General features: G+C 37.2%; 2 protein-coding genes across 3 annotated transcripts; one reads left to right on the top strand and one right to left on the bottom strand.

The window, feature by feature from the left end:
• Positions 1–65: 65 nt before the first annotated feature.
• On the bottom strand, positions 66–6,315 carry LOC145479159 (thymidine phosphorylase-like). The gene is made up of 4 exons (XM_081457432.1): positions 5,557–6,315; positions 3,704–3,922; positions 2,796–3,050; positions 66–2,175 (listed from the first exon to the last, which is right to left on the bottom strand). Exons 1-4 carry the CDS (start codon positions 5,918–5,920, stop codon positions 1,631–1,633), a joined length of 1,383 nt encoding a protein of 460 aa, XP_081313558.1. The 5' UTR covers positions 5,921–6,315; the 3' UTR covers positions 66–1,630.
• A 25-nt stretch (positions 6,316–6,340) lies between these two features.
• On the top strand, positions 6,341–20,385 carry LOC145479158 (uncharacterized). 2 transcript variants are annotated; one of them, XM_081457431.1, is made up of 19 exons: positions 6,341–6,858; positions 10,533–10,561; positions 10,914–11,010; positions 11,217–11,260; positions 12,571–12,649; positions 12,993–13,054; positions 13,436–13,670; positions 14,218–14,311; positions 14,697–14,722; positions 15,098–15,381; positions 16,167–16,272; positions 16,631–16,704; positions 16,879–16,954; positions 17,063–17,151; positions 17,589–17,658; positions 18,044–18,103; positions 18,209–18,283; positions 18,923–18,980; positions 19,079–20,385. In XM_081457431.1, the coding sequence occupies exons 1-18, from the start codon at positions 6,619–6,621 to the stop codon at positions 18,977–18,979; spliced, it is 1,797 nt and encodes a 598-aa protein (XP_081313557.1). In that variant the 5' UTR covers positions 6,341–6,618; the 3' UTR covers position 18,980; positions 19,079–20,385. The 2 variants fall into 2 exon arrangements, with proteins under 2 accessions (XP_081313557.1, XP_081313556.1); XM_081457430.1 differs by lacking the exon at positions 18,923–18,980 and having other exon boundaries at positions 6,343–6,858.
• The last annotated feature ends 64 nt before the right edge of the window (positions 20,386–20,449 follow it).

The following is a 20,449-nucleotide window of genomic DNA, read 5'->3' as shown; positions in this document are numbered from 1 at the left end:
ACTGGATATCTCCTTAAGGTATTGATACACCCTGGGCAGTTAGGTCATAAGAAAGAGTCAGATCACCATGGGATTTGGGTTAAGAAATAAACTTACCAGGCCTGCATCATGTGCATGTTTTTAAGCAAATTAACACTATTTGGAATGTAAAGTTGATCACTTGAGGTCTTATTCCTCTTGTTTATTAAGAATAAGTTATTTTGATTCAGTAATTTACCTGCAGCTGGAGACCTGCCAATGCAAAACAACAAAAACAAACAAAAGAAATCAACATATAAACGTAAAGTTATAGGTAGTTGACATGAATCATGCAGGATTAACTTAATCATGGAGTCAAGGTACACCAAAACCTCTGTCCCATTGTTTGGGGCAAGTAGATATTTGATTCCAACAACTTAATGTTTATCGTGGCTTTTCCAACAAATACTATTTTAAAAAAAGAAAATTGACACAACTTTACCAAGAAGAAACATTGATTCATAATTTAATGACAAGGAAGTTCCTCATTACCCAAAAGGGAAAAAGAAATAAGTCAAGAAATAAAAGATGTTAATGTGTGTACATTTACTTATAACATATAGATTTCATGTAAGTAAAGGAAGTCTAGTAAATGTTTTTTGTGATTTTGACTTTATTTCACATTATTACACTCCAAATTTAACACTAAATTACAAATGACAACTTCTCATGAACTTAAAGATAATTATTATACAATCATGTAAAACCACAGAACAATCATGGTGTTAAAAGCAATCTTTTCTAGGGGATTACTGGTATACTTCCTTTGTGACACAATAAAAGTCATTAATTATGATAATAATCATAATGCTGCAATATTTAAACATCATTTCCATTTATATTATATTATATTATTTTTAAGTGACTGCAATTTATGGATGAGGCTGCCATTTTGATGGGGAAAAGGACACCACAAATTTTATTATTAACTTTGTAACCCCACCAGTAACAATAATTATTGTAATGAGACTTTCGTGAGAATTCCACTTCTTTGTTTGTTTGTTTGCGACTTCTTTGTTATCACCATGAATGAAACAATGCACCTGTACATATCAAATTCACCTAGGCAGCTGTCAGTATAAATACAGCATAGCTTTCTAATAATTGGTTAAATATTGAGCAAAGGCCAAATTTGTACCTTACACTGGATTTTAGGTTCTGCTTGGACAAAAGAAGGCAATCATTTATCCATATTTGCTATGTGAACCATCCTTACAGTCCCAATATTGATAGTGCCAGAATCTTATTAGAACTGTACTATGTATGCTTAAAAAAGCTTAGTGCATGGAACACCAGGGTGAACAAAGATGTAACTAAAATTGCTTTCAAAAAATTACCTTCAGATTATTAAATTTTATTCTACTACTTCATCCGAAGTTGATAAAAAGAAGTAAAAAGAAACTCATAACAATTATAAATTATTCATGTATCAAACTGATGTAACCATATTACAATGCTTCCTATATTCCACCCACATTCCTTGATACAGGCATCTAAATTGTGATGAGTGATTATAATAAATTATATATTATAAGAAATGAAGAAATGATGAAATCTGAAATTCTGAACCCTCATTTTAGACATAAAAAATTTCCTGACTGCTAAAAATTCTCTACTGACAAACAAAAATAGAACGACGCCTTTTGCTGTCAATGACGTCAATAATTCTTGATGCAGCTGGAAGGTCTACTGTACCACCATTTTCATCAACCTCCAGAGCCTTTTCCAATGAGGCTTTTTGCAAATCACCAAGGTTGCCATTGTGGTAGACTGTAACCCATTTGTCACCTTTATTAACAAACTGACCAACACGTACACCCAATACCAAACCAACTCCATAATCAACTTTGTCTGTGGCAGTAATTCTTCCAGCACCAAGCTCATGGGTTACTTTTGCCATTACAAGTGCATCAATTCCAGATACAATGCCGCTCTTTTCGGCAACAAGCTCTAATTTTTTAGAAGCAAGAGGTAGGATACTGAAGGGGTCTGCGCCAGCTGCACAAAGCTTCTGTGCCACTTCTGGTTTGACACCTTGAGCTATTATCATGTCACAGAATTTTTGTAAAGCTTTTCCATTTTCCAAGCTGTCAGCAATGAGTTTCTTTCCAGCTTCCTCTGATTCCACTTTATTTAAAGCATGAAGAAGATGACCACCTAAATGTAAAAAAATTGAATTTGATTAATATAATAAGTAATATGTTGCATATGAAAGTTACTTTTAGCAATGATTACACATACGACATGCATCATGGCTTCCCAAAGGTAGTTACATATGTTTGTTCACAATAACAGCTAGTACAAGTGGTCTTAGAGGTACATGAAAGCATCAAGCACACGAGGGTCACCCAAAAAGAGCCTGCTAAATGGGCTCACTGGAATTAGCATTGCTTTGGTACCATGTGAATCTAACACATTTTGTACACCATATGGAGTGTCCAAGAAGTCTGGGTCAAACAAGAATTGTCATTATGAGCTGAAGCCAAGTATTGAAATGATACAAGTACAGAATGAATGAGTGAATGAATGAATGAATGAATGGATGAATGGATGAATGGATGAATGGATGAATGGATGAATGGATGAATGGATGAATGGATGAATGGATGAATGGATGAATGAATGGATGAATGGATGAATGATTGACTAAAATGTTACATTGAGACAACACTACAGATTTAGCAAAATTTATTTAAACATAAAGATTTGTGTTTTATTGTGTGATGACTTTCTTTCATTTAATTATTACTGAAAAGTTTGAATCCAAATCAACTTGCCTTCTTCACACACTAGTTCCTTCAAGTCTTCAGGACCCTTTCCATTCAAACAACTGATAGCTTCTGCCACTTCCACAGAATTCCCCACTGCTCTTCCTAGAGGGGCATCCATACTAGTGATAAGGGCAACTGCCTTGATACCCAAACCAAAGCACGTACCAACCAGAGTATGTGCAAGGGCTTGAGCCCTCTCTTCTGTTTTGGCAAAGGCTGCTTTGCCAAACTTCACATCCATCACTAAAGCGGATAGGTTTTCTAGTGTGACGAAAGGGGAAACATGTTTAGGGTCACTGGTATCTAAATAACTGAGATTAAAAACTTAAACATTTCATTTTCTTATTCTACCTTAAAATGCATATATTTCTTTATACAGCACTGCTGATACAATCCTACAATCGTGCAATTGTTAGTAACATACAGGTGTCAGGTAGGATGGGTTGATGTTAGTCAGCCTACAGAAAAAGTTCACCAGCCCTGCACACGTTGAGAGCAAGCCACGTTGAGAGCAAGCTCATACCATACAACGCAGAACATTCATCAACACAGGTTTACAATTTCCCAAAAAAAATGTCAAGAAAGGTGTTGTGAGAAAATAATGACCTAATTAGGTCAAGCTGGATGAGATACTGTAATAGGGCTTCTGCTTATTTTGCATGGACTTCATGACCAAGTCAAGTATTTTCCTGTCCAGCCCTCCCAGTCAGTCAATTAAAGCAAAAGAATAAAACTAATGTTTACTAGTAAGAAGTTATCAATGGAGCCTCAAAAAAGTAAATCAATAAAAAAATAATAAATAATAATAGTAATACTTATAATAATGAATAATAATCATAGCACTTGAGCCAAAGCAACTTTTTTTTTTAATTTTGCACTTATTGAAAACCATTCTAATATAAGAAGTTGCTCACCAGCTGCTTTCTTTGATAAGATAGAACTTGTTATCAAAGGCATTGAATCTACTGTTGCTGTGACATCTCTTATACCATACAGTACGCGATCAGCCGGGACCAGTGCCTCTGTCTGACCTACAATACAGCAACCAACTTTTCCCAAAACACTGCACATCTGTTTGGAGTCCAGATTCACTTGGAAGCCTGGTATTGACTCTAGCTTGTCAAGGGTTCCACCTAAATAAAATTATAAATTATATTAATTAGTTCATGATTAATTTCACATACTGGTAAAGAAACTATGTAATGATGATGCAATTTCTCAAGTCTATCAAGGCTTTTCAACAGACTCTGAAAAGCTTTACCGTAAATACTCGAATTAGTGCCCGGGGTGCTTATTTCAAATTTAAGAGAAGGGGGGGGGGGGGAGAGGGAGGGGGCTTATTTAATTTTTCTTAAATCGTGGCCTGACATGATCATTTTTTTAATACATCTGCACATAAACAGCAACATAAGCTGCTTATTGACATAAAAAGCTGATTTTAAAGTTTAAGTTGTGGCACCGTTAGTACTTAATGTGTTCAATGTGTTCACTTAACGTGTTCACAAACTGAAGCAAATCTGATGCTTAATGACAAAAACTATACATCCTTTGTTGTCTCATTACTCGTCCACAAAATGGGGCGAGGGGAGGGAGGCACTTAGTTTAAATTTTGGCCAATAGGAGGGGCACTTATTTGAAGAGGGTGCTTATTCAAGGATTTATGGTATGTCAGTCTACTATGCCCAGTCAATTCAAAAGTTCAACACCCTCCCTGCAGGCAGCCCCAGGGCTTTGACATCTTAAATTTTTGTTTGGTCAAGTTTCCAACCCCCCCCCCCCCCCTGCCTAAAAATGGTGTTCAAATGCCCCACCTAAGGGTCATACTAGGTGATCAAATTCCCCCACCTCCGGAACACCATAGGAACACCCACTTTGAACAATTGGGCATAATTAAATTTTAAAATGCAGAGCTGTTTACTGAATTTTATCTTCAAACTCACCACAAAGCCTTTGAATGCCTTTTCTTTTTGAGCCACAAAGTTGCAAAGAACTGTGTTTGTCTGTTGATGATTTTTCTAGCTTAACCTTGACTTTGAGGCAAATTCCCCCCCGTTGGCAAATGCCCCGCCCCAGTGACAACCTCTAAGGTGTGGACCATTTGACTTTTCGGGTGGGAGGGGGTGATTTTGAAAAATTATATCCTGTAAGGACACTTGAACCAATATAAAAATTCACTACCGAAAAACAAAAGGATTCACGCATGATCGGTGAGCCGGAAAAAAAGCATGTTACACAAAAAACAGACTCGTGCAGACACGTACACACAAAATGTAAAACTGCGCATCTTGGGTCTATTAAATAAACTTCACTTGAAGATGTCAATCAGGGAGATAATTTGTCAGTTTCGCCTGAACATAACCCCTTGTTAACTCACAACACAACAAAACTCGATAGATATCACAAATGAACCAGCGTGTTGACAACGAAGGTCAGATGTGACAACCCGTCCCCATTAGTTGCGTCCCCCTGCCACCCCTCCATGTACGAACAGGCCAGTTTTAAAATAACAAAGACTTCATCAGCAAATTGTCGCTTCCTTCCGAAAGCACAGCAAGACGACAAGAATCGTAAAGCCGCTCACAGTTCAAAAAGCCACACAATATTAGATACAAATAAACAATATACAAGTGTTATGTTGCCGGTTTACGTTACCAGTGATGCATACGTTCAGGTCAATTAATGCAGGTCGAGACAAAAGGAATAAAATCTTACAAAAACAAATGTCACAAATCGTACAACTGAACCTTTAAGAAGACTGAAAACATACCAGTGTGGCCTAGACCACGGCCTGAAATCATCGGCACTTTTACTCCGCAGACCGCTAAAGCTGGAGTCAGCGCGAGACTGACTTTGTCACCAACCCCTCCTGTAGAATGTTTATCTGCAACATTGCCTTGCCATCCTTCAGGCCACTGCAAAGTGATTCCAGACGAAAGCATTGCCTTTGTAAGACTCAAAGTTTCATCGCGGTTCAGTCCCTTCAAGTACATGGCCATGAGCATTGCGCCGATCTGACTTTCACAAGCACCGTTCGTTGCAGACGTCACGAAGTGGTTTATTTCGGCTTCTGATAGCTCGTCTCCGTCCCTCTTTTTACTTATCAGGTCTGGCATTCGATATTCACAAGACATTTTGAGTACTCTCCAAGCTGCGAAGAGTAGAGTTTCTCAGCTTTCAAATCCCAAATATCACAAGAAAAATAGAACCCCTCAGTCCTCAACTTCTATGCGTCCCAAGTGGAGACCAAAGACGCTTTCCTGTTTCGCATGAGTAACTTCATGGGAAGCAATTAATCTCTCACTTTCACTTCCCCACCCTACCCCTGGACTTTATCTCACCTTACTTTCTCCTTTTCTCTATCTTTTCTTGCTTACTGGAATATGATTATTATCGGATCACTTTTCTCTTAGAGGAACGTAGAAATTGAATTAACCTTTTTAAAGATATCGTAAAATCTTCGATATTAACTGCTAGTTATGTTATTACCCCACTCCCTCCTCCCTCTTGCCCTCCTCGTTCCCACTTAGACTTGATCAAGTTCATAGACGTCAACAACACTGAAAGAATCTTGGATAATTACATGTAACAGTCCACGCGGCTCACTGAGAGCCTTTTCGACATTTCTCTTCAAATTGTGATAACTATTGGAAAGGAAAACGAATGCTGTAGTTACTGAGTGCTAAAGGGCTTGAGAACTACAATCTTTATTGCGCGGCGCGCGTTTTTTTGTGTGCTGTGGTCGTCTCCATGGAAGTAGAGAGTTTGATTTATTGCACTTTCATCAGCTTTCCCGCTCAATATAGCCTAAACAGGCAATATTTTGCTCCTCATGCTTCCTTCAATAGCAAGTGGACCGTTTGGAATTACTACTAAGCACATTTATGGCTCTAACGGTGTGCACGGGATTAGAATTGTGAACAAATCAGATGCGAAAGATGATGAAGCGGCAAGGTCAAGGAATTGTCCGAGTTTACCGCTCATATCCGAAGGCTCTTTTACTTCACTTGTAAGTAGAAGATCAGAAAAATCTTTGGAAGAGGGTCAAGAGAAAGGAAACAGAGGTGATGAGGTGAGTGAATTTTTAGCAAGACACTAGAAGGAATTGGTACGTAGCTTTGTGCACGTTTTGTTGATTGTTCATTGAAAGCATGCTGCGTTAACTTGGATAAACAAAAACCTTAGAATTTGATAAACCATCGATCAACAGGAAAATCATGAGGGAATTTTTTTTTTGCCGGTAAACTAGAAGGATGAAAAGTTTGTTGAGGGCTTTTGAAAGTTCAATGGATCAAACATAATTGATGATTCTTTATGCTTATCGGTTTGTGTATGTAGGCAAAACGTAAATAATGGCGCTTATGATCAAGGGCAAGATGGGAACTACATGTAGTTTGATCTGTTTGTTTGTTTTGATTAAACCCAATATTTAGGCTTTTAGCCACTGATAATTTTCAAAGACTCCTAATAAATATATTTAATTCTTTAAATTGAAGTCTTCAAACAAGTTGATTTTATTGTTGACAGAGAGAACCGTGTGCAAATTTACTGTGCCGGCCGCTAATCTTGCTAATATTCTAATTTACGTGTAATGTCTCAAAATTATTGAGATTTGCTGGTTAATTATTCGCTTCACGTCTGAATAGTTTATGCTCTCAGAACGATCTAATCCACAAACAATTTTAGAGTTATTTTGCTTTATAAGTAATAATCTAGAGAACCAGTACATTTTGTTTTAATAAAATTAAAAAATATGCATGTTAAAACATGCAGTTCTAGTTTTATCACAGCATACATGCAATTAATTGATGAAACTTTGTAAACTTAATTACTGGCCCTGAGGGAAAAAGTTAGTTTTATTTTTCCGAGGCTCATAGTTTCCCAAGATGAAGTCGAGGGAAATGTTGAGATTCAAGGGGAAAAAAAACAAATTGTTTCTCAAGGGATGTTTTGTTATATAGCTGGAGTTTACTGTTATAGTAAATATAAGGCATAAAGAAGTCAAAGAAACCTAAAGAATGGGTTCATGCTAAGCGTGCATATATCGAGTTATGGATGCACGTGGGAAGTTTGGAGAGCACAAAAGAAGCATAAGAGTTGCTTGAGGCGATAGTTGAGTACAACTCTAGCTTCTTGAGTGCTCTCCAAACTTCCTAAGTGCATCCATAACTCGATATAGGCACAGCTAAAAGCATTCTTTTATAACATGGCGATAACAACTTAAGTGCTGAAACATGTTTTATTTGTGATTGACTACAAATTTCTCTCAATTCACAGTGAAGGAAAACAAAGTCAATCAAGCTCTAGCTTCTTGAGTGCTCTCCAAACTTCCTAAGTGCATCCATAACTCGATATAGGCACAGCTAAAAGCATTCTTTTATAACATGGCGACAACAACTTAAGTGCTGAAACATGTTTTATTTGTGATTGACTACAAATTTCTCTCAATTCACAGTGAAGGAAAACAAAGTCAATCAAGCAACAGTTGAATGAAAACGCTTCACCTGGTTTCTAAAATTGTCTTAAACTTAAACAAAAGGAACTTTTACTAAACTTGACGGAAATTTTGCAGCTAAATTGAAACTGCACACATCATGTCATATACGCACGCCGGGGGGGAGGGGGGGTTACTCCCTTATATGGGCTATATAGGTATGTGCGGCCCCAAAGGGTATGGGTTTTCAGCTGTTTTGGTCGTAAATAGGGTATCAATTTTAGCTGATTTTGGCCATTTTGGTCATAAATAGGGTATGGTTTTTGCACTCTAGCCTTGATATGGGTATGTTTTTAAAAAGAAGCCACTTTTTTGTCATTATCGAAAAGAAAATCAACAAAATCCCTTCACAAACTATGTTTACGGTAATTTAACATTGGTCTGAACTAGGGAACTTATTATAACGCAGGTCTGAAACAGGGTTTTGATTTAAGGGTTAGGGCATAAATAGGGTTTCGAATTTTTGGTCAGGTCATAAATCGGGTAGGGAATATCGCAGATTTTGGTCATAAATAGGGTAAGGGTTTTGGGAAGCAGGCCGCACATCCCCACCCAATTTTTCTGGGAGTACCCCCCCCCCCCCCCCAGTATGCACGGCCGTGCGTATATAGAGATTTTGTTCATGATGGCTCAATGGGAATTAGGTAGGACTAGCGTGCGTGCCATGTTATATTATAATATAGATAGGACCCCGCATGCTCTGATTGGTCAAAAACCCATGTTTTGTCAGAGTATAAAGCATAGAAAAAATGTGATTTATTGTTTCGTGTGTGTAAAATCTAAATCATAAAGCAAATCAAGAAGCCTAAGCCATGTTTTACACTGTGATAGAACACTCCGGACATTTGAGAACACTCGAGAAATGTATAAAACACAAGCCGCATTTCCCTCGTGGTTTCAAATGCCTGTCATGTTTTATGACGGTGTAATGCACGGCTTAGGCTCCTTTATTTGTTAAATAATAAATGCTTAGTGGGAGATCAGGAAACAATTGCTTAATTGTCACCTGCTGGTCAACATTAAGATTTACGTAGCCATTGCGGTGTGATCATATATCAACCAATAAGAGCATGCACAGGGTTAGACTTCAGTCCAGTTATATATTGAGAGCATTGATTATTGGTTTCATCAATAATTAATCAGGCTACTGTTGTATCTGTATTTAAAAGATGTACATGTCTGTAAAGCCCAGGAAACAGTGAAAAATTTCCAGGATGCCCAAAGCTTCCCTGAAATGCCCTTGAAACACTAAGAATATAAAATGCACACATTGTGTTGTTCCAAAAAATATGAATACCCCTCAGCACAGAGAGGTTTGTTTTGGTTTGAATCCCCCTCCCTATTCCTCTGAAAATTCCAATTTTTGGATCACAGTTTCCTTAAAAATTCTTAGTCTAAGCATGGAAATCCATGTTATTTGTGAAATTGTTGATTGTAAAAAGCTTTCTGATTTCTCTATGATCATCTCAAGGAAAGACGTGGATTTTTGAGCCCCACAGAAGACCATTTAAAAGAAGTAAATGAAAACAGAGCCTCATCAGATTATGCAAAATGTTGGAGATTCATTAAATATATTAAACAGATTCAGGCCTAGTTCAGATGTTGTGCTTCTGCCATGTAGAACTTAATTCACGAATTAATTTGACAAAACACAACAGAAGCACGGTGTCTGAATCAAACTGTTGAATTAATTTTGGCAAAGCAATTAGCAGTAAGTTCAACAAGATCTGCCATGCTACAAGACCCTGGCACGACAGCGATTCAAACATCATGCTTCTGCCACACCCAGTCAACTTTGTAAATTATATTATTAATGTGTTTTGGGGAGATTCTGTTCCAGAAGGGAGTTATGAGAGTTGTTACATGGCTTCAGGAAATCCTGAATTTGGTGCAACTCTGGCACTATGTCTGAATCAGAGTGATATTTCTGCCATGCTACTGTTGATCATAACTGTAATTAAGTTCGGCAGGGCAGAAGCACGACTTCTGAACTGTACCTCGACAGTCAAAACTTTCCTGATCCCTGCCACTTAAGTGATAAATTAATTAGTTCATACCTCAGGCTTATGCAATGTAACTTTGCATTTGTCACATGATACTCTATAACATGTTTTTTCAATATTTTCCCTCTGCCTTCTTCATTGAAGAGGTACCAACTTAGCAGCTCAAATAAACAAGTCTTTACTAACTACATACATGTAATCAACTAAGAATATTATATGTATGTGACTATACGTTTATGTTTCTAACAGGAAATTGTTTCAAGAGTTGATCTTCAAAGGTTAGTGTGGTGGTATTTATATACTAGATATTTGAAGGAAACTGCTTGTCATTTGGAACAATAATTTTTGTACAAAAAAAAGTGTTGTATATGCATTGTAGTGAAAGCAAACAGGAGAGTATTTTTCAAGTTTCCAAGAATATCTCTTTTGTATTTATTTTGATTTACAGTTTTCAATTTTGTAATGATTACTTGTTATCATTGTTGATCTTTGAACATCACACAGTTTCATTAACCCTTAATAATAGTTAATGTTATAGTTTTCCACTTACACAGACATTGACAAGCAAGCCCCAGTTAAGGATTTTTTTTTTAAAAAAATGTTTCTTTGCTTTGCATTCTTAAATTGCAGATCCACTGGTTTGAAAACTAAACAACTACAGTTGGATTGTGAATGGAAGAATGTGGATCGTGGTTGGTTCCCTCAGGGACTCAATCCACGACTTGCTGTGAGTCGCCAAAATAAATTCTTCCTTGCTACTTTTTACTTCTTTCTTTTTAAAATAATACTTTAAATTTTAATTTGGACAAATTGATCGTGTGAAAGGTTTTTTTCCTAAACAAAATTCATGTTCAGTAACTCTGTTTTCAGGCTTGGCTAAATCATTCTATAGATATATTATTTAATATTTCTTGTTTGCCTCAACCTTGGCAGAACTCAAGCCGTCCCTCTCACCTTCCAATTATGGGATTGCACATGTAAGTGAGCTGGTTGTCTTGTATTTTTTGTTAGGATTAATATCTACCTTGTAAACGTAGAAAATTGGTTTCTCAATTCAGTGTACATGTAAGCTTTCCAGTATAAATAGTATTAGAAAGAAACAAACTATATGCATGAGTTGTGTGATATTGCTTTATGCTAGTAATCAGATGTGCATAATATGCATTAAATTGGTCTTATTAAAAAAATTGAATTCAATTCAACTTTCAGAAATATGATAGGCCTCTTTGAGATATTTCTTTCTTACAAAAAACATATCTGAGATTTTGTGATACATAGTAAAGGTGCGGTATTACGGGCAACATTTTTCTTCAACTTGTCTCACAACATTGGTGCAGTGCAAGTTGAAACCCCCTGTTGCGCGTATTACCACTTTTGTGACCAACTTGTCTCGCAGCAAAATACAGTGTTGCAAGTTGAGGCAACATGTTGCACAAAGTAGACTCGTTCTACTTTCTGCAACAAATTTTAGTTTTGCTGCTTGTATTACCACTGAAGCTACAACTTGTCTGCAACAAATTTGAATTCGACATTTGTGATTGGCTGTCATGATGTGCGGCTACATGGCAAACAAAACAAACATGGTGGACGGTGAAGACAAGCATGAATTCGAAGTAGACCAGTCACTCTCAGAAAGTCATAAATTTGTGCTGTACAAAGACTTTGAGGGCTGTCATAGTCTTTGGGACACCTTGTTTGTCCCTTCAAAACAAGCAGCAAAAAAGGCAAAAGGCTTGGAAGAACTGTCACAAAAATAGAACTTTTTGCCCAGCTACATGTATCTGAAAGGACACTGAGCTTCATACTGAGAGAACTTTGCTGGTACGGAAAATTAAGAAAATGACGGCCAGAAATCGAAGTGGAAAATCGTGGAAATACTAAATTATATGAAAGAAGGCACCATCTTTATTTAGACACGACTGACCAATTATATGTGAAGAATTCCACAGACTTGCAACACTGTATTTTGCTGCAAGACAAGTTGGTCACAAAAGTGGTAATATGCGCAACAGAGGGTTTCAACTTGCACTGCAACAAAGTTGCACGACAAGTTGAAGAAAAATATTGCCTGTATTGCGGGACCTTAAATCCATTTTGAATGCAATGACCAATTGACCACGACTTGCTCTTTGACTTGAAGTAAAACTTGTTGCCAGCTCACGGGTCTAGTCACAGTTTCATTTTGCATGATTAACCACAAGTTCCTGCTTCATTATTAGTGGTATGACACAGTTCTGAAACATTGCTGAGTGGTTATAAAATACACTGTATCTCTCATCACTTTCAGGATGAGTACTTCTCAAAGACTGCTACTTCAACAATCCCTTGGTCAACCTGTGGAAAGTTTGCGTAACAAGAGAAATCAGGTATTAACTTGATTCCTTCTTAACTGGAACCATTCACGATTTTACTGCAGTAGCTTTTTAGTTGAATGTGCATTTCTAGAAAATAAGTAGGACCAAAAATTTAAAATGTATGAAGCTTAACTGGAATTTCCATAGGGGTGGGGTATCTTAGAAAATATCCCTTCTGTGAGGGAGGTATGGACATTTTCTGGAACTACACAGTCGAGGCTACATGTACATGTATATTTAGCTTGCAAGCAAAAATTTTCACTCTTTCTCTTTAATTCTAACAATGTTTTGTGGATACATGTGTAAAAAATTGCACAAGTCATGAATAATTGATTTTACTTTTTTGCATTTGTAGACCACAGTAGATAAGAAAGAATATCTGATGACACTTGCTGGACAGACTCAAATTAATAAGAGGTTAGTACGAGGCTAAGTTTGTTCCACAACCTAGATTAAGACAGTGACTCATGAGGCCAAGCTTTTATTGTTTCATGTAGCAGAAAATGACTAGCAGGCTTATTGGTTCTAGCCACAGTATGGTACCTGTATATGCTACTGTAGCTATAACTAGTAATCACTGTCTAAGAATTAGACTGTTTGTGAGTTTGCGTGGGTGCTAGTCACTGGAGGATTAACAGAATTTGAAACAACAGTGCTACATGTAGATCATTCATGAAAAATAAGTCAAATGTCATATCCTAGTGTCAAATAGATCTCTTTTAAAAACCAGCTTGTTGTATTGCCTCAGCTTGTTTTGAACATTTGACATTGATTAATAGACCTTACACATTTTTCCAGGTATAGAGTACCTTCAGTTTCAAGGGGTGGTCTTGTTCCTTCAAGTAAAGAAGTGTCTGCAACCATGTCTTCACATAGTCGGGCTGTGCCAAACCCACCTCACCCACAAAAAGTGGTTGCTAGTGGGCCAGAAGGCATTGCCATACACTCACGGTGCTGTTGTCGACACCATAAACAGGATAGTGAACAAAGAACAACACTTACATCTAGGTCCTCAGAAAGTTTCAGAAAAGAGGTAAGTCAACATATTTAGCTATTTTACAGGACCATTTGCCACAATATTTTTTTTAGAAAACTTGTCTGTGGGTAAGTGGCATGTAAAAATAACTTACCCAGCCAGATTATCTGGTTGTCCCATATCACAATGGCATAAGTGTAGCGACTGAAGTCTGACTGAAGTCTGGGAGCTGTCAGTGATCAGGGATATTGCTCTCTCCTTCCTGCATGAGATGCTAGTTTAATGCAGGTTACCCAATAGTGCAGTTTTATGTTGGAAAGTTGATGAAATAATTTACCAGAAATCATTTGTACCCTTGGTGGGGAGAGGTATTGAAAGTTAAATTTCTCGCTAAAGAATTATGCCATCAAGACACTGAGCAGGTCTGAACATGAACTTTTTGTTACAGAGGCCAATTGATACATTGTATTTTTCCCTGGTAAATTTCATTTAAAAATTGATACTATTTCTCATAATTTAATGATGGCCAAGTGTTTTTTGAATTAAAGATTGATTCATTGATCAAATGATGGATTGATCAGTCACCTGTGACAATATCTTACAGCGAATGTTCAAAGAAAGAATGGAAGGATCCAATAATGAGACAAGGGTAAAGCCAACTGACAGGCCACCTCCTAGAAAACAACCAAAACTCAATGGTATGCTAGCAACATGTCTAGTCTTTCATATTGCTACCCGATGGGTATTTATCTTCATTTCAAAAATTCGTCATGTACATGTACCAAAAGTACATTCACAATTAAGAAAAAAAAAGCAACACAAATAGTGTAAGAATAGTATTGTAATTCACAGTGGTGTAAGTAACCAGCATTGTAAGTACCGTAAGTAAGTTATGTAATTAGCCGTATGTGACATAGTGAATTGTTACTAGTGTAAGTATGTAGTATTGTAAGTAACGTATTTTATTGTACTGTTAAGAAAAAATAAAATGTCAAAAAAAAAGTACATTCACTGTGGTTTCTAAGCATAAATTCGTTTTGTCCACCTATCCATACTTTTCTTTTATTTTGTCTTGATGAACAGATAATTATCTACAACCAAAGAGAAAGGTAAAACATAGTGGTTTTTTTTTTGCCGTGCAGCGTCTTTGTGACTCAATTCCCTAAACAACTGTGGTAGTAGTACCTACCCATTTTCCAGAATGAGAATATGGAATAGGGCAGGAGTTACATGTATGTTAAACAATGTCTAAGCAGTGAGACAAAAAAGAAGAAAAGCAGAAAAATTGTTTTGTTTTATGTCTCAGTGCTTTTCCAGTCTTTACATGAATGTTTGTAAGGTAACAGAAATTATATATACAAGGCTAAAACTAGAAAAGAAAACTTGTTATAAAACTGAATGTTGTTGACTTATTGTCATAGATTAGAACCATCTGAGCTTGTGCAGGAGTTAGGGTTTTTGATTTACTTATTTATTTTCTTTAGAGTAAAAGGATAAATGTACTTGCATCAGACAGTGACGGCAGTCTACAAGAACAAAGAAAAAGAATAAAGCAGGCAACTCCCAAAATGGCTGAACAGAAACGCCCCAAATCCCCGTTAAAAGTGGAGGATATAGTTAGTACAAAGCAAGTTCCCATTGCTGACAGTCCAGCAAAAGAGAAACCGGATGAAGTAATGATTTACATTGAAAATGTCAATGAAAGCCTACATTTGGAAGATGAAAAAGAAGTTATGGACAGCATGGAGATCGAATATATTGATGAGGGGTATTGTTACATGTAATGAGTCGGGGGGGGGGTAGGGGGTAATTCACCATATCTAAGCACCTAATTCTATTGATTTCATGACTCTCTTTTGTTTATAACAACTTTATTTCCATAAAAAAATATATAAATATCCACATGCAAATAGGGTGCCAGCAGGGAAGAACTTAATCCTCATATAAAGCTGACTCCCTTAATTCATATACATTACTTATTACTTGGCTCATTCCTTGTATTCCATGTTACTTTTCACCTACATGTGTGCTTTTCTGCATGTGAAGGCAAATTCTAGGGAAAGGTGTGAAGAAATAGCCCTTTCCTTCTTTTTCCAGAAATGCTGGCATCAGCATTTTTGTTCGAAATTCAAGGCTGATTATCTCGTAAAAGTTTGTGGCTACCCGTTATGTACACCTAATTTTCCTTGTGGATTCCAATGGCCAATTCCGACTGAGACGTGCCTGCAGGGAAGTCATGGTAGTTGTATTCATCATCTTGGACTGGCTATTCGTTTTGATGAATACAGCTACCATGATTCTCTGCAGGCGCGTCTCATACATGTAGAGTGAATTAGGCGGAGCTCTTCTTAAGATAATATTTCTCCACATGGTCCTAATCTGGCGAAAAGACCTGTGTATTTAGTGTGCACCGTCATGTATTCATGAATAATACTACCAATCTGCTATAGAAGATGTTTATTACCACACTGATCGCTTACCGAAAAAAAAAAAAAAAAACTATCAGTATCCTTGCAATTATTTATCATTTTTCCTTTCTCTTTTTTGGTTCAGAGAACTCCAGGACCAGTCGAATCGTGTAGATGTTATATCAGTGACATCTTTACGAACTGTAACGGCATGTCACGCACAACGATCTACCACACCCAGGCTTCTAAAGGTTGGACTTACTGAGGACGTGTTTCTAATAAATCTATGCCAACAGTGTACAGTCGCAATTAACCTAGAGAGCCAAGAAATAATTTGTTTCTTGTGATGCTAAAGAGATGCATGTATAAGATGCAGAATGCCAGATTTGAAAAAAACGGTTTAGTGCAGAAGCGTTGATGTGTTACATTTAATGTTAAATAACCACAGAAAAAGAAAAAATACAATAACTGCATTATATGGTATTTACTAAGAGCTAAGACAAACCTGTAGTGAGCACTAAGACTCTGATACGTGTGATTGGTCCTCAATTATATTCGTTTCCCCGCGCGGTCATGCAACATTCTCTGTTTCTTTCTTTTGAATCGCAGGTTTCGTCTGAACAACAAGCTAATCTCTCGTACTTATCTCAAGCTTTTAGAAAATTGGACACCGATTGTGATGGGTAAGAGATTAAAAAAATTATTTAGTGCTTTTTTAAGTAAATCTTCTAATACAATTGTTCTCGATGTGTTAACTTAGACATATTTTCTTGTTTTAATTTGTTATTGCAATATGTTACTTGCTTTTTCAGTTGAGTGAGTAACAAAATAATTTGATATCCTATATTCTGTTGCAGACACATATCATTCAATGAACTAAAGAAAAGCCTACCACCGCATTTAACAAGACATCAAATAAATTATCTGAAAAAGGTGATTCATGCGATGTTCAAGCTCTGTTTTCATCCATCCTCTCTCGTGGAGTTTTCAGTTGAAGCCGTATTTGTTGTTTTCAATTTGTATCTTTTCTTGTCCTCTTAGATTTACAACATGGCCTGTGAAAGTACCTACTTTGGTCTGGAAGAGTTCACTGCCACTCATCAGACGTGTGATCTTTTGGAAAAATCAAGGTGAACACAAGTTCACTGAAGATCATGGCTGCGTTGTGTATAGTGTGTCATAAGTAGATGTAGCATTCGCTGCTAATCACATTTTGTTCCACTCTGACTGGTCTGTAGCTTGCGCATACAGCCGTTTCTCGTCGCTCCTGGTCGGTTTGGCGTTTTTCGAGAGAAACGCCACAGGCCAGAATAATTGTTATACGGTCTCAACTGAAAGTGATTAGTCCATCTTTTATGGAGAGCACTGCATAGTTGTTGCTTGTGTTGCCACAAGTCGACAATTGAGGCTTTGTCGAGTTACGAGCGAGGAAGACAAAAATTTAGAAAGTCTACGTTTTTGTCGACTTACCTTCAAAAAAAGAGAATCTTTAGTTAAAGACTTAAAATCAATAGGCCGGGTAATATGAATGTGCATGTCGATCTTTCTTGCTCTCTTTGCTCCTCAGCCCGATGGTTTCAAATGCCTTCAGCAACTTGGACTCTTCGTCGATGGATTTTTGGCTCAGTACCTTTATGGTAAAGAATTGTCTTTTCCTTTTGTTTATTATACGAAGGCAGATTAGGGAGCTAGTTGTAGTTTGTAAATCAGGCTCCTGAAATATACTTGTCCCTTGCCTTTTCCCAAGCTATTGGTCTTCAGTTCTTGATTCCTTTCAAGGGCGAGTACATAATCCTCCACAAATTAATAGATAGCAATTTGTAAATGCTCTCTGCCGTTTTGTAACGAAAATCAGTGGCAAGTCTTGAGAATATCAAGTCTGGTCATTTATGTTTCTACTGATCAAAATCGAATTGAAGCAGTATGACGTTGAATACTACGTGTAGTTATCCTGAAGTGTGCCCGAGTCGCGGAAGTTTGCTTTATGCAACGACGTAAAATTTGTAGCTTCTTCTTTTCCAGGAATCGTTCAGCAAAGAAGACAAAAATCAGAGTGGTATCATCGACATGCAGTCATTTCAGGTGAACATTTTATGACCGAAAAAGAACGCGCTCACTTTGTCAAACATGTTCTCTTATGGGGAAATCTCTGTTTGATCTTCTGATGTCTCTTTTTTCTCTTACTAGAACATGATGGCTTCTATTATCAACGTTCATCCGAGCTCTTTAATCATCGAGAAAATTCTTCGTAATTTAGGCAAGGTAAGACGTATGCAGCAACTATTGTATACTGATTAGCCGCTAAAGCTCTGCAGGATCTCGTGCTCAGCCCCTCTTCTTGGCCCGGCTGGGATGCGAATGGTTCTAGGGACAAAAATGATTGTCAAATACTCGAATCCCATGTACATCAAACCTTTTCAGTACACTGAGGCCGATTCAAAGTTCCGAATAGGTTGTTGCTGTCAGAACAGTACCCAGAAGAAAATTACAGTAAAAACCCGCATAAAAGAACACATGTTTTGGGGGTTCAGGCTGATTTTGTTCTTATATGTCAGGTGTTCTCCGCAAAATCAGCCTGAAAATGTTCTTAAGGTGTTCTTAAAATTGCTTCTAAAAATTAATACTGCATAGACTACCAAAAGATGAAATCAATGTGCAAGCACAACATTTTCATTAATTGATGGATAGCATATATTGATCTACTTAGTACTGTACCCTAGTAGGTTATTCTAATCTAACTGGCAGTCAATGTTTTTATATAAGAACAATTTTCATCTTTCAGGCTGAATGTGTTGTTATGTATATGGTACCTTTTTGACCAAATTTCAGCCTGACTTGTTCTTTTATGCGAGTTTTTACTGTATGACTAAGGGAATGTCCATGGTTAAATTCTCTTCCTAGGTATTAAGGGCGTGTATGATGACTTTAAGCAACAAAAAACGAAAAAAATATGACTGAGGCAAGTGTTTTACTAGCTATGGCCTTGGCTATTTATCCAGTGAATGACAACGATATCCGCAGTAAATGACAACGATTTCGTTTCTGTTTTATGTCCAGTCCAAAGGCGACTCCATCAGTGGCGTGGAACTACTGGCTTACATCCCATACTTTGTGGCCGTCGCACCAAAAGACACCTAACGTTTAAGGGGAAAGACACGAGTGTAAAACGTAAAGAGAACTTGACACGACACGACATGCTACGTCATATGAAGTTGGGAGAGCCACGTGTTGTGCAGATGCGTTGCTCTGATTTGCTACTTTTAATGTCACCTGGACAGTGAAGTCGTGTTCCTCGCGGTACAGCATCGATTGTCATACATATAAAGAAAGTCTTCGACTACGAACAGAGATCTTTGTGTTAAAAGGATAAATGTATCGATCAAATGGAACACAAAACACACAAAGAACACAGGATAATCGCCTTTTGTGCCACTTTTCGTTCTTACCACATTTCGATATATATCACTATGATTCTGACTGTGATCATTTGTTATCAATTTCTGAACAGACGCTCGGCAACATGGAACATTTGTTGAATGGATCCGCTTTGGGTAGCGGAGTAGATGTGCAGACTGCTTTGACAATGTTATGGTGGGGTCAATTTGTTTTTATAACAGAAAGCCAAATCGATGGAACTTAGATGTCCGACGAGGGAAAACTCGTTAGCCAAAATTGCGAGAGAACCTGAATTTTTTTTGTAGCCTGAATGATTTGGAAACTCACGACGTGATGACCTTTCCAACTAAAATTCAGAAACTAAATATCTATAAATAATCTTTTTTCGAATGATACATAATTTAGAAAGACAAATTCTGCTATAGTAAATACGCGCTACTGATTGGTTGGAAGCGGATCAATTTACCCCAAATTTCGTATCGATAGTAACAGTAATAGAAATACTTATGACAATTAGCCGAACAATTAAATTTTAATAGTCCCTCGTCTTCGTTGCTCGTTGGTGAAAGTAGAATGATAATTGGCGAGAAAAGTTTAACACAACTTTTCGATGTCACCCTAAGTTACATCATTTTCAAATGGTAAAATAGTAATAAAAATTAGTAAATTATCGTTATTCCAATTCAAAATTGTCCGCGAAAACTCGCTGAATTATTACAGACTTCAGTCCACTCACATCAAATCAGTACCTTTGCATGAACATACCCAGTGTAATAAAGGCCTTTTTTTCAAAGGTTCCAGGAGCCTCGCCAGCGTGGCGTCTTCTCTAACCTTGGTGAAAAGCACCCAAGGTATTTTGAACACGGCCAAATAAACAGATTTCATTCATCGGGTTTAGCGTGTTTTCTCACTTTACAGTAAGCGGTTTTCAAAATATAATCCGTATTAAAAGTAATTTTGATGATTTTCTCTTCAACTTTGTCTCTTGCATCGAGAACTGACCGGCAACACTAAACCCGCTGAAAAATTTTG

The sequence above is a fragment of the Orbicella franksi genome, chromosome 2 (assembly GCF_964199315.1).
Source record: "Orbicella franksi chromosome 2, jaOrbFran1.1, whole genome shotgun sequence".
NCBI lineage: Eukaryota > Metazoa > Cnidaria > Anthozoa > Scleractinia > Merulinidae > Orbicella > Orbicella franksi.
This window is presented reverse-complemented; position numbering and strand designations above follow the sequence as displayed.

Coding starts and splice junctions, on each gene's coding strand:
- LOC145479159 (XM_081457432.1), bottom strand. CDS start 5,920: ATGTCTTGTGAATATCGAATGCCAGACCTGATAAGTAAAAAGAGGGAC. Junction 3,051..3,703: donor CTTATCAAAGAAAGCAGCTG/GTGAGCAACTTC, acceptor TCGTCACACTAG/AAAACCTATCCGCTTTAGTG. Junction 2,176..2,795: donor GGAACTAGTGTGTGAAGAAG/GCAAGTTGATTT, acceptor TTTTACATTTAG/GTGGTCATCTTCTTCATGCT.
- LOC145479158 (XM_081457430.1), top strand. CDS start 6,619: ATGCTTCCTTCAATAGCAAGTGGACCGTTTGGAATTACTACTAAGCAC. Junction 14,312..14,696: donor AAAACAACCAAAACTCAATG/GTATGCTAGCAA, acceptor CTTGATGAACAG/ATAATTATCTACAACCAAAG. Junction 18,284..19,078: donor TTCTTCGTAATTTAGGCAAG/GTAAGACGTATG, acceptor TTTTATGTCCAG/TCCAAAGGCGACTCCATCAG.